General features: G+C 32.5%; 1 protein-coding gene across 1 annotated transcript; it reads right to left on the bottom strand.

Moving 5' to 3' along the window:
* Window positions 1-1,589: 1,589 nt before the first annotated feature.
* LOC124373441 (nucleoside diphosphate kinase-like) lies at window positions 1,590-13,522 on the bottom strand. The gene is made up of 3 exons (XM_046831812.1): window positions 13,290-13,522; window positions 3,682-3,783; window positions 1,590-1,760 (listed from the first exon to the last, which is right to left on the bottom strand). Exons 1-3 carry the CDS (start codon window positions 13,464-13,466, stop codon window positions 1,605-1,607), a joined length of 435 nt encoding a protein of 144 aa, XP_046687768.1. The 5' UTR covers window positions 13,467-13,522; the 3' UTR covers window positions 1,590-1,604.
* Window positions 13,523-17,969: the final 4,447 nt, after the last annotated feature.

Here is a 17,969-nt window from a genome sequence, read left to right as displayed (position 1 = left end):
TATTTATTTTATTTACATATGGCTGAAAAGCTATAATTTTTGACAATGTAAATGCCTGTATTGTTTTGTACCTGTGTGAGTCAATATTCTCTGATCACTAAAACATTGATATGGCTTCATAGAGTAAGAAGAACCAATCCAAATATCAATACCGGTAGTTTTCATTTGTTTAATTTAATTTTATTAAACATTTAATCACAAAAAGTACTTGCTCCGCCGGCACTCGAACCCAGTTTTATTAAATTAGGCTATTGCCACTTATACAAATTTAATAAAAAAATGTAAACAAAAGTCATTTGACAGGTATTTGGTCTTCCGATCGTATGTTAGTTTGGTTATTTAAACGCATATGTGACAGATACGGCCAAATACAATATAATTGAATCGTAAAAAGTAAGGGCTCTGTGGTGTAATGGTAGCACATTCACCCGACAAGTGAGAGATCCGGGTTTGAGTGCCGGCGGAGCAAGTACTTTTTGTGATTCAATGTTTAATAAAATTATATATATATATACACACACACATACATATATATTTCTATGGTGGCGAGATTTGAGAGGAACTTGTGAATTGGCAAAGTTGCGATAAAAAATTCTTGGGTATGTCTGTTACATCTGCTGCCACGGAGATCCTATAGCACTTTCGGCTGGATGCGCAGCAAGGAGAGAAACAGGCCTACATCTCAGAGGACCACAAAGTTAACATGTCTTGTATACAATTGGAAATTCATGCATGGAACGCCTAAGTGCAACCTCCAGAACAAAACTGATGAGACTCAACAGAGTAGACAAGACCAAGGAGAAGAAGGCACTGTATTCAGTGAAGAACAAGTGGTACGCCTAGAGGTGGAGGGAGAATCAGAACTGTCATTAGAAACTGAGCCAGACCTTCTTGACACTTCATCGGAAACCATTGATGAAGAGAAAGACCTAAGTAATCAAACATTTAACAAATTTACTTTTTAACCTATCTACAATATGTAGATTTAATCCGATCTTTATTGTAGATAAGTTTAAGAACCTATACTCATAATAATTCAATAAAAACAAAAGACCTAAAAGTTATTGTCACTCTAAATTCTTTTCAAAATTACAAAACCAACACTCAAGCAGTAAATCACAGTTTTCAATTCCTCTAAAAATTCTATGAAGAAGTAACAAAAAAATTTCATATTTTAATATAAATATAAATATATATATATATATATATATATATATATATATATATATATATATATATATATATATATATATAATATCCTACATTTACATAGACACCCTATATATATATATAAAAAAATGTATATATATATATAGGGAGATATTTAAAAAGTTATTTATAGTTGTGGTCCCAAAACCTCCATTATTAAGGCCTATTTATATTTAAAATGGATAAATGTCCAGGCATTTATGAAATTTGGGAATTTGCCTGTGCCCTGGGCATTTTACATCACTATAAACAACTGATGGCTACAACAGTTTTTCTATCACCCAAATTAAAAACTTTAGTTACACAATGACTAATATTAATTATTGCTACTTTTCTTGTAATTTAAAATAACTGATATTATAATATAGTATGAAATGCTGAAGACTGTACCATATTCAAAATAAAAAGTCTACATGTAACAAACTATTAACAACCAACCTGCCAGTCTGAATGCAGTAGTCGCCTCTGATTGTACCAGGGTTGGAGTCCTGAGGGTTTGTGGTTCCCAATAGGAATCTTCCAGTCTTCACTACATTAAGGCCTTCCCACACCTAAAGAATGAATGGTGATTCAAATCAAATACAACTCTACAAAAAGCACAAGAATTACTAAAAAAAATTCCTAGTTTCATTTCTGAACACTCCACATGATAAATTTCTCCGCCTACTATTGTTCTATCCTGTATAGTAAGCAGGTTTGGAGTGTTTTAAAAAATTTAGCTGGTGGCTACAACTGTCACAGTCTTTATCAATGAATTGCACAAACTTTATTTTCTGGTTTTGATAAAATATTGATTATTTTGAGATTTATTACTTGTATCAAAACTTAAATTTAAAATCAACGTACAATTCGGCACTGAAAGTAATTTTTTATTTGTTTACGTACGCCCTTAAATTTGGTATAAAACAGAATTACGGGATAGTTTTAAATTTCAGACTTTTTGAAGCATTACAATTCTTTTAAAATTATTTACAACATGTGGCATAAATTTAGAGCACCAGTTCATAAAAAACGTGTTGTATAACACATTAATGGTTGACCTAAATTAAAGTGCTTACTTGGGTCAAGGTAAAAAAATAGCTTTAAGTATATCAGGCACAGGATAAAACAAAGTTTTATGGAGTTCTTAGACTTAACTTAAAAGTTCTAACTTTTGGATTCAAACATGACCAAGGAATTAGTAATGAAGCCATCTTCACTGACAACATGGAGAACAATCACTGGTTTTCTTTTACTTACAGGGTTCTTAAACTCTTAGATTTTTGTTTTATGTCCAGGTTTTACAGACCTCAGAAATGCTGTGAAAATAAGTTCAATATATATAAAATTTTATAATCCGCTTTACAAAATTCTTTAATTTCCTTAAATAATTTAATCTCATATTGCAAATAAAATTTTATATTAAAATCATCAAAATAACTTATTGCTTTTTTTCTGTGGTCTCTTTTGTTTTAAGGAATAATGAATTTCTTTGCTTCACCTGGAGAATTCTTACTTTCTTTCAACACTGTAATACATGTGACAATTTCCTACAAGCATCTGCCACCTTTGAATCTGAGCTGCTTTTCTAACATTCCGAGGAGCTGTTTCTCCATATATATATATATATATATATATATATATATATATATATATATACATCTATTATATAAAAATGAATGTTTGTCCTTTATGGAATCGTAAACTATTTGACCGATCATTACAAAAATTTGTATGTATATGTATTTTTCCACGAAGAAGGTTTCTATGCTATGTCTATTGATGTAACTCGCCTCCAGGTGGCGTTGCCAAAGATAATAGTTTTCAAAGCGCCTGCACATTATAAACTGCAATTATGGGACAGTTACGAATATTTAATAGCCAAACACTATTTGAAGGCGCTAAGTATGATGTATATTTGTCTTGAAGATAAATTTCTGGTTAAACTTGAAGCTTGAGTGTTAGACCACTTTATAATATACAAAAAGTATATTATTAAGTACAAGTATACATTACATTATATATACTTACGTATACATTATTGGTATATTAAGTACCATTATTATTGTACAATGGCTATAAACATATACAGATTTTCTTGATCGTGGCAAAAAAGCAAACTCTACATCAGCGTTGGAAATATAATTTACTTGAGCCAGAAGTGCACATACACGGGTAACGCTTATGAAAAGCGTGCGGAGCTGCGGGAAACAGCTAGTTTACTATAAATGTTGTATATTTTTCCGCATGCATGATTATGGTAACTTTCTTTTACATTTTTGAAACTGAAGCACTTGCATTGTCCATTTTAAACACTGATATTTATGCTTTTAGCCACATTAGTACACACTTCACTTGTGGAGCAGACGGAACTGACTGACTGTGCTAATGGGATGATCACTTTATGCAACATTTGTCCATTGCACATCCAAGGCCCGTTTCACGTCACTATAGCGAACTATACAGAATTACATTATAGTCATGATTTCTTACCATTGGAACAACAGGTCCAGAAGACATGTACTTCACTAAACCAGGGAAAAATGGCTTGCTGGATAAGTCAGCATAGTGTTTCTTCAATAGTTCTTCAGTAGGCTGAAACACAACATTTAATTATGTATATTGATACCAACATAAGGAATAATATGTTTGTTCATATTATTTAAGATAAATTGATCATATATAAGTTTTTGAAGGTAACTGACTATCTGTGAAGGCAATAAATGTGTAAAGGCAGCACAGTGATGTTGAATCAAATATCCAAGAAAATCTTTTTCTAAATAAGTAATGTGATATTCAGTACTTTAATATTACTCAGAGGACACTATTTTTTTTGAACAGTTTCACTGATACTATTACCTAAAATACTATATTATTAGAAAGAAGAGACTTTATTTGATTTACTGTAAGAATTAAATTGTTATTATGATAATCAGTTTTTATTTGGCCTGCCAAAAGAAAGAGATCTCAGCAAGAAGTGGGCCACTCTGGCCCTATCTACTTTTTTAACCATGCGATACAAGTAGATTTAAGATTAGGTTATCATAAATATTGTTAGTAGTAGAACCAAAGTTCAGGATGGTGCGCGCAAGAGAGTGCGTTGCCGGCATCCCGTCTCCACTATGACTCTCCTTGTACTTGCGATTCAGCCGCTTCGGACAGCCGCACGTGGTGGTCTAGAGGCCCATTAAATGGCTGGGAGCACAGTGGGTCGGGGCAACTCTATATTACCACGGTTGGCGGTAATCTAGCCTTTACAAGCGCTGACATGATCTGACCTTGAATTTGGGTAGGCCTACTATCTCGAGGGATGTTTATCTTTAATCACTAGAAAAGAAGGGTGGTGCTGAAGGCTCCCACAAAGCCCACAGGGCATTCCATTTCAAATCAACCTATAAAAAACTAATTTTGGACCTTAAAAAGATTTTGGCAATATTTGTTTGTTTGTAAGTTTGTACTTGCTAAGACTTGTTAAAATGCAAAGTTTTACATTTTTCTGCCTTCAGGTTTTTGAGTGACAGGTTTTTAAAACCCCACAGGAAGGCAGTTTTTAGTCATATCTCAGTATTTTCTAAACACCGTAATTAAAAAACTATTAAACAGCCTATTCTTTTATAACAGACACCTCAGTGTTAAAAAATGAAATAAATTTTAAAGTTAGTTTTTAAGACATATTTATGTTGTAAAATACTTTAATTTACCAAATCCAAAGAAAATAGTATAATAGAAGATGTATATTTATTTTTTATTCTAGGTTAAAGTTGCCTGTTGATGAGACAGTCTACTAATAACAATAATCTAGTTTTTAAAACAGCTGATTTTACCTTAGTGTATAAGTGTTTTCTCAGATTTGAGGTTAGAGAGAGGAAGCTTGGACATTTTACATCAATTTGAGCTGAATTTAAATAAACTTTGTAAGTTAAACAAGTCCTTATTTCCAAATAATTCTGAGTATGTCACAGTGTCACATACGTAACAAGAAACATGAACAAGTTTAAAACTGCATCTCATCTAGAATGGTTGACATGGATAACATTTTGTAAAAGTAAGGTCAAGTTAATGATTGTTAATATGATATTTTTTATTTTATTTTAAATATTATTCTTTGGCAAGTAAACTGTGTTACGTATGTGACACATCAAAATGTTATGTATGTGACATATTAAGTTTATGATACAAAAACTGTCAATTTGAAGAAGAATTAACATATGAAGTTAGTTAACCTAGCCTATCTACCAAGTTAATCTATTTATTTGTTTATTTTAAAGCCTCCCAGACTGATTTATGTACAAAAAATAAAAGGTTGGCATAATGATAAAGTTTATAGTTTTGCTTGTGTTAGTGATGATTTGAAAGCATTGTAAGAAACTCTGTTTGGACATTTATAAAAGTTCTTGTAAAAGAAATTAATCAAATAGCTCCAGAAATAAAACATTTACATATATTTTCTGATAACTGTGCCGGCCAATTTAAAAGCCGGTACACTTTGTCAAAATATTTGTTTTGAAGAGGAAGGACTTTGGTATTTGCAATGAACTGGAATTTTTTTGCTTCCAGCCATGGGGAAGGAGGCTGTAGATGGTATCGGAGGGATGGTTAAAGAGGATTGTATGGAGAGTAGTAAAGGGTCGGAAAGCTTTTGTTAATACCCCAGAAGATTTCTACAGAAGTGGCATTGGAAAAATGCAAAGAAATTCGGCTATTGTTTCAAAGGAAGAAATAGATCATAATAGAAAACATCTTGAGGAGAGATGGGGGTAAAATTCATCAAATAACTGGTATTCAAGCAATGCACCACTTTCAAGCATATAATGATCACAAGATACTGATTAGCAGGACATCAAAATCACTCATGCTTAAAGTTGACATTAAGAATGAAGAATATGACGCTACAAAACTGTTAACCCGACGGACGGCTACACTATGAAGATGTTTACAGTGATGAATCTGATGATGATAAGTATGAGAGTACTGGAAAATGCACAGATGGAGACAGATAAAGAGCCCATTATCAAAACACTGATAGAAATGTCCAACACCCAAATCCTGGTGACTTTGTATTAGTGAAATTATTAAGTAATAAAATGAAAGAATTTCGCTACGTAGCAGTTTGCCAGAGCAAAGTAAATGAAGATATTGTAGTCACTTTCTTGAGAAAATATGGGGAGGATACTACACTGTTTAAAATTGATGAAAATGATGAAAGGCTCGTGGCTACTAAAGACATTATTCGGGTGTTGGGAACAACCTACAATTAAAACCGTTGAGTTCCTGTACTTTATCAGTTTCCAAAAACTGTACATGTTAAATGAAGTGTGGACTATGTTCTGTTAGTTTTACTTAGAACAAAAGTGTACCCAACTTATTTAAAAATTAATATTGTAGAAATAGTTATAAGGAAACCTTAATATACAGTATGTTGTGAATTTTAGTACCTAAGTTTTATTGTAACGTTTTCTATGTGAATTGATAAACAGTTACCTATTTTGTTGGTTCAGTTCAGTTGTAAGGATATCACTTTTAGATAGAATAAGTTATTATTTTTATCATAAATAGTGTTCTTGGTACTCTAGTTATACTTGTCACATACGTAACAAACAACCTGTCACATACGTAACAACAAATCACAATTTTTAACAAGTATTCAAAACATGTTGGTACATTGATTAATTAAGAGTTGTACGTAAATATTAATTAGGAATGCAATTAATTTCATTTTTAAATTTTTATTGAAGGAAAAATTAACAGAATTTTACCATTATGTACCTAACACTCTAAGGATGAGTGCCTTTCATGTCACAAACGTAACAGCCATAAAAACATGTATTGCTTGGAAAATAATAAAAATTCTTGTGCCCAATTTTGTATACTTTTGAATTAAATCACCTTCTATACACTGAACTGTGATAAATGTATTTATATAATTTTACTTTATTTATATTTCACCATAAATGTGGTCTAAGTGTCCACATACGTAACAAAAGAATGGCTGTAAAGCTAAAGAGCACAAATTTGTGGCATTTTTATCCATTTTAAATGCCCTTTAATTTTATATATCAAATGACTATATTTACAATTCTTTTGAATTCTCCCAAAAAATGTTATTGCAAAATCCAAAATAATCACCTTCAAAGCAAAGAAAACTTTAATACAATTATACAAAGTTTTAAGCAATCTGTAAAAAAAATGCTGTTTGAAAATATTAAACTAATGATTATTTAATTAAAAGAAAGAAAAAGATAGAAATCTAAGTTGATTTAATAATTACCTTTTCCTGTGTGATCTCAATTAATTTGCCATTGTTAATTGTGCACTTTGCATCTAGTTGATAAAAATTAAAAAAAACTATGTAGTTTTACATTTGTGTGTGAAGATGAAATTTGTGTGTACTCAAGATTTCAAAATGTTAGATTTCACTAGTATATTATGGTTAGTTTAGGTAAGTTTTTAGTATTGTTTAGACCTCTCAAGCAATTCGTTATCAGATCCAGATGTTTAATATGTTACTCATAAGTAACCTACTATCTCCAGGGATGTTTTTTATTTGATGCCATCAGTGTGTGACGGCACCGAGGTATTAATATCAACCCGTTCAATTACTAGCCCTTTTACAAGTTAAACAAAAGTATGTTAGTACTGTATGATCAACAGGCAGTCTTTAGGAAGTGAGAAACATGCAGATTAATATTAGGAGTGCATTAGTAACGGCAGCGACAGACTGGCAATTCAACTCGATATTTCGAACCTCGAGTTCGAACGATTTAAACAATCCAACCGTTCCGAATGCAACAATCTCAATCGTACAGCTCTACAGCCCATGACAACAAACAACTCTCCCCTAAGCCCATGACAACATCAACTTTCTCTCATCACTGAGTAAAGTCCACATCTGTGCCTATTGTTCGTGAATTGCATGAAAACGAAACAAAGGCCAAATGGAGTGAACAGTTTTAGCTCAAGATATTTATACAAATACATTGCCTAAAAAAAATCAAAACTCCTGATTTTCTACAAAATACAAGCACAATTCCCGCCCTATTCAAGGCAGGTAAAATTCAAGCATAATTCCCACTCTTCCCGATTTTCAAGGCTGCTGGACACCCTGAATTAGATTATGTTGAATTATTTGAGATGAGAAAGTACAGATGACAATGGCTGCAGTATATGTGGCCACCAAGACAATCAAATCAATTATTAATTAGAAATATCTTAACTGCTGAATATAAATATAAATATATTTGACCTATTGATGTAGATAATTAATAATTGCCAGCTGTTTCTATTTTACAGAACAACAATATTGTGTAATACAATCTTAAAAGCCTATAACTTAAATTGGTTCAATATTATTGTTCTAAATTAATTGTAACAAAGTAAACTCATGTTTATGGTATAAGATTAATGGGCACTTGAGATGGGAAATACTGCTGTCTTTAACCTTTTACCATTCAAAATAATACAATTAGCTGATCCATCCTCGATATTAGCATCATGCTGATCTGAACTGACCTTACTAAATTAATTGCAAATAAACTGAGTCGGACTAAATCTACATGTGTGACACTATTAACACATAGTATACAAAAATTTAACCAACAAACTATAAACACTATAACATAACATTTAGACTGATAGACTAATAATAAACTGGTTATTTCAAATGTTCACTGTACAATACAATAATTGTTTATTAGGTATACAAAAATTTAAATAACTCATGGCAATGTAATATTTAGACTAGTAGACTACTTATAATTAATGATAACTAAGGTCAAACAAATGAATGTATGAAGAATTAGTGGTTTGTTTTCATTTTTCCAGAAATAAATGAGTAAATGTCCGTCTCTATTTTCTTTTGTTCCCTGCCCATCCCGCTACCAGCAATCAAGTTGTTACTGAAATAACGGGGTATTGCTGGTAACAAGTTAACAGGTTATTACTGAATAACCCGGTTACTGATGTTATATACCATCCTTCTATAATGACCGGAAAGGCTATAGTATAAGCTGTCACCAACACAACCGGATAGTGATTATCGATTTTAAATATCGATACTATTGTATACGTTTGTATTCATAATTAAGCATTGTCAACTTTCTTTACTTAGACTACTGCTGTCGTGATTTCGTTTAGGAGAAGGCTAGCGGGAATGAGAAGAACATTAGTGATCAATATGCATAATATCAATTGGCTCATAATGTTTTTATAAACACTGAGCAATGTTCTAAATGACTGCAAAAATCACTTATCCTATTAATTGTGACACATGTTAAACAATCGTTACTGATTTATGGAAAGTCTATTTTGTACTAAAAACAAAAGGTTATGACCATTTTACTGTTAACCAAAATACAAACTTCATAATCTATTAACTTCTGCAAATACCCAAACTATAGAACGAAATTGGTATTACAAAAAATCTTTAAAAGCTGATCTCTGAAATGAGTGCATCACCAATCATATTGCAGAATATATTTCGACGAGAAATTTTGATTATTGATGGTGATCCATTCGAGCATTTCTTAAATGCTATCAAACTCATCTTCCTTGTAAAGTAATAGTAGCCTACTACACAGCTCAAGAGTATTTTAAATACAGTTTAGTGATTTTATACAGTTTAAAAAAGAAATTAATTTCTATTACATATAAAAATATAGCTTCTGTATATTAACATTTTTAAAACCTAAAACTTTATTTAATTCGGCATCGTTCAAAACTTATTCAAACATAAATAATAATAAATTTGAAATTAAAATGTGTACTATTGACTAATGACAATAAGAACAGTAACATACGTGTCTTTTTTGTTTAACAAGTAGTCACGTTTATCCTTAACCATACAATGTTTGGTACTTTGGGATTATACCGACCACACCAGTATAAAGAACACAAAAATATAAATTTATAGAAATAGACATGATAGAAAGAAAAAAACAACTCTTTAATTGCAAAATTACAAACTTACAACCATTTCCAGGTATTGTGATCGGTATTTTTGTCGCTGTTATCTTATCTTTCTCGAGAATCCCGATTACGGCAGGCCGCGCGGCATCACATGATTTGCACTGTACATAAATTGCCTTTCCATTACAATTCAATTTATATTTCTGATCAGCCCCTCTAGAATTTGATATTTTACTGATAGGTACTATCTCGAGGGATGTTTTTCTTTCCTTGAAGCCCGCGCTGACGGCCGGAGGCACTCGCATTTTGGGTGGCGGGATGTGATCAAGAATAAAAACAAGTTTTGAGTGTTTTTTCAATAAAGAGTTGGGTAGGGTCCAATAAGCGGACCCGGTTTTTTATATCGAAGAATATAATCATCGATACCTAATATTCGCATATCGAATCATAGACTATCAATCGATATAAAAGTAATAACAATCATATGTTTAAATTAAAACGTGAATTTAATGATAACAAATAATAAATGAACATAACCAAAATCAGGGAAACTCATAACTTTAACTAAATGAAACAGAACGAAAACGTTTTTACTAAAGTTGTGTCCACCATTACCTTCTTTTTTTGCATCTGAAGATGACCATGTTAGCTCCTCTGACAGTTACATTTGTTACCTTTCCACAAGTATCACATAATGGATTCTTAGGTACTAACCCAACATCCTGAAGCCATAAAAAACATATTTTATCGTCTTTTAAAGCAATTTCGTGAAGCTTCCTAAGATTGACGGCCATTTTAATACACAATGTTACGTGAAATTTAAAATATTACCTTGTATTATTTGAAAGTGTTTACAGCTGTTCATATAGATTATTTAAGTTGTTAAAAATAATTCATCAGTATCGATTGATTATATCGATGGTTATGATTAAGTAATATCGTTTGCCAATTTCGATATAAAAACCGGGTCCGCTTATTGGACCGTACCCACAGAGTTTAGTTTTAGTTTGGTAATGTTTGTTTTTGTTGAATTTTTGTGTTTGGAGAAATGTAGAGGTAAAACACGGAAGTACAACAAAGCGACGAACCAGCTGAACGGGCGGCGAGACTCTGCAATCACGTTATCTACTAGACCGCTCGACTTTGACCTCTGTCTGAGGATGGGGAGGGGTTTGCGATAAGACAATTCCTGTTTTATATTGACGAAATATTGTTCTACGCTAATCTAGTAATCAGTAGAAGCAAAATGTCAAATAACGATTCATGTCTGGGTGTGGTCGGTATAATCCCAAAATACCCAATGTTTTGTTGTTAATATATACTAAATTGTAAATTATATTAATATTTATGCACTAATTTCCAAGATTGAAAACTATCAAATCCACATTGATCTTTGAAATATCTATTACTTTGTTTGGTCTGACATTTTGTCTTTGGCTGGTCATGAATATCGATAATCATTATCTGATTGTGTTGGTTGCTCATTATGCAACCACCAGAAGCAAAAATGGCGATGTACATGTGTTATTTATGTCAACACTTTTATCCTTAAATATAGTAAAAAGTGTTACGTTTTATAATCGTAGCCTAGATTGTTTTTTCAGTCACCATTAAATAATTACCAAGATATAAAAACAGCCTTACTATACTGTAATTTAAAATACCTATAAGAGAACTTGGTTTCAGTAGTTACATAATGAGAATTCATTGTGAATATAGATGATTTGATTGTTGTGGTGGGCACTTAATACTGCCCCAAAGTCTTCGGATGCACCAACCCATATTGCTGGCACAAAGAAAAAACCATCTTCTAGGCTGCCTTACACTTTTAATCAATTGAATATGTATTAACACGTTCAATGCGGTTGCGGTAGATCTACTGCACGGCTGCCTCGCGACAGGCGCGCATGACGTAGATCTACTGCACAGCGCCATTGTTTAGAAACCCAGTCAGTGTGCTCTCAGCACTCGTCGTGTATGGTTGTCCGTTTTGCAGCAGCGAACGTGTTAAGACACAGTGCCACAGACCAGTGTTAATGCATGTACGGTAAACTTTCTTAAACATTACCTATAGCTTTCTGGCATACAATTTTCATATTAACCCTTGCCGAGCGGCATCCGTATATATGCGCCAGCTGGCTGCCACGCTGTCGCCATACGTTACTTTCAACGTCACCTACTACGTAGCAGCACTTGTAAATGTAGCACTAAACACATAGTACGCCTTTCTGTTTAGTAGGTAGCAGCACGTATCAATAAACCTGTGTGTTATTTGTTTTCCTGCCTTTTCCAATGCGATCATTGTAAAGTAAACAAACAAATAACTCGTGATCAGCGATTCTGAAGTAACCTTACATTTACATTATGTTTATTTCAGCTGTGTTATATGTGTTGTGTTTTTAGTTATATATAAATAATGTAGAGACTCTAATGAAGGAAATTAGTGACAGTAATGTCGGATGTGTCGTGCCTCGCTCATCTTCGTGTCATGACCCCCGCCAGTCCAAGGACGCTACACTACCTAAACGTTCACCACAGCCATTTCAAGAAAATATATTTGAGTTATACAGACAAATAATATTATTTCTAAGCATATAAATATGGGTAATCAAAATATAGGCATTGTAACTTATTCATATTATTGATTCAAAAATATCAAGCTTGAATTATTAATTTTTGTAAATATATAATTAAAAAACATTGTATATTCTTTTTTCGTGAAGTTATGTAATTATAATGTTAAAACAAAAAAGAGAATTTAATAAAAAAAATATGCGTGGTTGTTTTTCAATCTTAATATGCCGCTCGGCAAGGGTTAATAATTAGGGCCTAGGCTTACTTTTTAAGGAACACATAATCATACTAGTTAGGAAAGAAATTGAAAATGACCTCTTCCAACGTTTTACAAATATTACAACTCTGGTTAATTTCATACTGGTATCTTAGCCTTCCAAAATAATTATGTTAGCCACAATCTGCAGAAAATTAATCATATGCTTAAAAGATGGACCTTAACCCCTATAATTTCTTATTAAAAGAAACTTCCACACAAAGCACATCAATATAGCGTAATAAAATAAATTACAATGCTGTAAGCTATCATTGTGTTAAGACATTCAATGGAAAAATACGAACAGTTTCATTTTTAAGGTAAGGAACGTGTCTTTCAAGTAATTTGATTAGTATAATCGACTTACCCAGGTAAATTTCAGTGCAACGAGCTTAAATCCTTTAGTTTCAAATCGTTTAATGATTTTTCCTACTAGTCCTCTATGTACGCCATCGGGCTTGACCATAATAAAGGTACGCTCCTTGTTTGCTGCCATTGCTGGAGAAAATAAAGAATAAATTGACAACAAAGTACAAACTACCATACGAACCGGCTCCCCACTTCGGAAAGAGAGACAAAATTTGACGGAAACTCTAGAGAACTATACTTCCTCCTCCCTTCTCTCCACACGTAAGCATTTTCCAGTGTAACCACATACACAAAACGAAATTCCCCATCCTGTAATAAATATTCTAGTAATGTAATCTCTAAGCCAATACGTGTTATAAAAGTCAGTATATAACAAACGGTTAAAGTTGTTGCATATCAACATTAGAATTCTATTATATTATATTATATTATTTAGTTTCTATTATCCACGAACACTGTTTTCAAGCGTTCAACTACCTTGATGTGTGAGCTGATTAAACTATTAACTATAGTTAACGTTCAACATTCATGATTTTATTTTTTTAATACCCTATGAACAAATTTTATTGTTTGTATATGCTAATAAAGCCATCTTGTCACCACACGTATAAACTAAGATGCTCTCATCCGTGAAGATTATACAGAGTGTTTATAAAATGGTGTCACAAACTTCTGTGGGTAATAGTATTCACCATTTCAAGCAAAGAATGTAATATAAATATATGCCGAGAAATGTCTCGTTTAGCCTCAAGTCGCCATTTTTGTATTTTTCATAAAAAAATATTATCTTTAAACTAGTAAAGCTAAAAAAAATTGAAATTTTGCACATAAGTAAAAACTGATCCCTCTCTACAGCGACATGTTTGGTGCTCTTGAGTTGCGCAAGCGTATCTTTAAAGTAGTCTAATCGTGTTCGCTTATGCGTTGACAGTCTTCTTTGATAAATGCACTGTTTAAATGATTATAAATATGAATAAATAGTTAGTAACCTATGCTTTTTTATAACTATACCGGTTTTTGGTAATTTGACTTGAACAATTTTAAACAGACGTCATTGTGGAACGGATAAAAGGATTTTGTTAATATTTTATTTTCAAAAAGGTCTACCAAAGGTTAATACAATTCTTAAGTTTCATAACTTTATCTTAAATAGTTCAAAAGATATATTTTTATAAAACACACACATACTACAAATCCTAATACTAATAATATTATAAATGTAAAAGTGCCTTGTTGTTTGTTTTACTTTCACGCATAAACTATTTAACCGGTTGCGCTGAAAAAGGGCGTAACCTCTAGTCTTTAAGGGTGCGCTCTACCACAGGCCAGAAATCGCAGTACGATGTTTCAAAAATCCGCTTGGAGCGCTGGCAAAATCGGTTGTAGGGAGGGCAATGAGTAGTTGCTGTGGAAGGGATCGGAACTTACCGAGCGCCTCCGACATTTGCCGAGCGGGGGACCCGAGCCAGGTGCGCGACGTCCGACGTTTTTAACAGGGATGGGCTAGTAAGCCTTTCACTCTTCAGCCACTTCACCTACGCCACATGCGAATAAAGCAGACTATGCTTTATTCACATTAGTCTGCCCCTATATACTGACAGTAAATGGACACAAAGATACACATGAAAACTATCGCTAAACATATATAAAATATTGTAGTATAATTTAGGCAAAACATGATACGTAAAATATTATAGAAAAAATCAGACTGGGAGTGGCTTCCTTCAAATATTACATGTGCATAACATTACATGACACTCACTTTTACTACAGTACATGTTTTAGATTTGTTAAGACTGCGATGTACCACAGGCCAAAGATCGCAGTATCGGGACTACGGAGCATCTCAGTTATTTGCCGAAAGAAAATGCGTTCGGTGGCGTACGGCTCGTAACAACGCACTGTGTAGTGTGGAGATCGGCTAAATCAGTATGAAACTGTAACCGGTACTTGTCCTACCGTTACTCGTTGGTACAAAATACTTTTATTATTATGCAATAAAACGTTTTAGTAAAATATATTTTATTTTTGTTAATTTAAATTCGGTCTTCCGAAATATTTGAAAACTAACAGAAACGTAATCATTCCAGTAATATTGTCAGGTCAGAGTGTCTACCGATCTGGAATACGTGGAAAAACTGGGCAAGGCAGGAATTGTTATGAAAACCATAGAAAATTTAAATAATTTTAATGTTATCAACAAAACTAACATAATTTTATTAATTCTTTGATACATAATGTAAACCCACACATTTTCTTGTAAATATAATCATTCTTTAATTTTTTTAGAATTATCAGATCACATAAGATTTTTAAGACTAACTAACCACGCTACCAGCAATGTGGTTAGTTAAATGTACATTAAAAGTAAATTTATAGATACATTATATCAAAGATAACAGTATATTAAAAAATTACAAATTTTATGAGCTCAGTTCATATTTACGACTTAATACACACAGCTACATGTCACTTGTGCGTCTGCCAAATTAGAATGTAATTATAACTTTATAACAACAATAAACTTTACAGAATTGAACAATAGTAACATAACAAAATTCAGCAACAAAAAACAAAGTAACAACAAGACATTAAAATTACAATGAAGCAAAATATCACATGACCAACATGAGAGAAATTACAGTTTTTACTTAGCAAATTGTATAGGATAAAAATTTACCTAAATATATTACACTGAGTATATACAGGGTGAGTGGCTCTTGGTGTGACAAAATATTTTGGGTTATAATGCAATGTAAATGTGATACAATGGTGGTTATAAAAAGTCTAACTCCAAAAATTAGGTCTAAAATGAATTATTTTAAGTTTTTCTAAAAAAACCCGTGTTTTTGTACGTAAATTTGATATTTCTCATCAAAATATAGACATGTGAGCAAACTACATCATTTTTAGATTCTCCGTTAAATTTTCAAATTTTGCATTTCCATCACAAACCCCGTAAATAAAGTGCATATCAGCGTATTCTCCAGTAGTGAACTCCATGGCAGCCTACACTTGACTAAATGGAGCTAAAAAATAGTTTATTGGAGGTAGAAGTAATTCATGTGGACACTGGTCTTACAAAACAAGATAAGGAATGAATGTAAAATACTAGTGAAAGTGATAAGATAAGGAATTAAAACACTAATAAAGGATGTGACCATTAATCCGTAATTAGCATCCACAAAATTATTTTAAACTGCTTTACTTTTTTGTAATCTTCAATTCCTTGTTTTATGAGGCATTTTATAATCTTTTTCTAGCTTGCGTGTTTTTTAATATTCAAACCGATAAAAGTAGATAACAGAATACTTAACTATGGTCATATGGCATACCATTTTTTAAAGCCTATTAAATGTCAAAGTTTTTAATATGACTTGACACATTCTTGTGTACAGGGTGTGGTAAAAAGATGGGGTTCAATGATATTTCAGTTTTTCTGAAACTTAGCAACTTTGCCATTTGAATCGACCTGAAGCTTAATTTTCTTTTCTTACCGTTTGTACCGATAACTTTTTCAAATTGAAAATTTAACGGAGAATCTAAAAATGATGTAGTCTGCTCACATATGTCTATACTTTGCTGAGAAATATCAGATTTACGTACAAAAGACGGTTTTTTTTTAGAAAAACTGAAAATAATTCATTTCAGACCTAATTTTAACAATCAAATGAAGCAATTATACATTAAGTCAAATAAAAACTATTATAGTTAGACTATAACATTGCACTAAACAAAATACCTCATAATGAGGTATGCCACTCATATTTTGAAAATATTGACATTAATCAATAACTTATTATTCCCCAGGAGGTAGAGGTAGGTGTTACACGTTACGAATTTATTGTTACGGAAAGAGTTCGCCAACACTATTTCGGTGATATGAAGATGTATGTGAGAGCTTCCACACGACACGATCATTCATAGCATGGGCGCGCCACGGTGGCGCATAAGTAGTGCTTCGTCCATGGCCGTTGGAAAGACCCGGCGCGGCGCGGTCCTTTGACACCGCCGCCCGTGAGCTCAGTGGCGCCTGTGATCCTATGCGATCCTATCCTTTCACACTGATCAGATGACGAATAAATAAAAATATTGTATTTCATACTTTATACATACTTGTTCATAATACATTATTATTTAAAAACAAAATATTGACTACAATTTTTCAATTGTGCAAGATAGGAACTTGATTATTTATGTATGAATAGATATTATAAATCAACAAAATTGAAGGGACACCAACACTGAAAGGCCACACGTTATAACCTAGCGAAAGCGGGTGAGGGGAAATATCCAGCAGGTAGTGGTGGGAGAGTTGTCTACAGTTTCCGGCTGTAGCCGCCACGCGCGCCACCTGACAGAGCGTTGAATAGCGCTTGCAGACCTTTCATGTCTGCCTTATTGTACCTTAACTTCAGAACTTTTTAATAAACCATTTGCAGTTTTAATCTTACTATATTCCAATCTACGAATGTCTGTATTTAATTCTTTAATACAAATTTACATTTTTATTTTATGAAACATTGAAAATACCCTTCTTTTAAAAACTTTCCATCTGATGTGCAGCTTAAGTTAAATCGAAATTGAAATTTCAAAAACTAATGCACGTATACAAACATTTAGTTACGTAAATGACTTCAATATGTTTGTAATAGCTCAAAAAATGAGCCTACAATGA

The sequence above is a fragment of the Homalodisca vitripennis genome, unplaced genomic scaffold (genome assembly GCF_021130785.1).
Source record: "Homalodisca vitripennis isolate AUS2020 unplaced genomic scaffold, UT_GWSS_2.1 ScUCBcl_5555;HRSCAF=12336, whole genome shotgun sequence".
In the NCBI taxonomy this organism is placed as follows: Eukaryota; Metazoa; Arthropoda; class Insecta; order Hemiptera; family Cicadellidae; genus Homalodisca; species Homalodisca vitripennis.
Note: the sequence above shows the minus strand (reverse complement) of the source record. Positions and strands in the feature narration are given on the sequence as shown.

Coding starts and splice junctions, on each gene's coding strand:
- LOC124373441 (XM_046831812.1), bottom strand. CDS start 13,466: ATGGTAGTTTGTACTTTGTTGTCAATTTATTCTTTATTTTCTCCAGCA. Junction 3,784..13,289: donor TTGCACTGAAATTTACCTGG/GTAAGTCGATTA, acceptor GTTGTGTTTCAG/CCTACTGAAGAACTATTGAA. Junction 1,761..3,681: donor CTGGACCTGTTGTTCCAATG/GTAAGAAATCAT, acceptor TTCATTCTTTAG/GTGTGGGAAGGCCTTAATGT.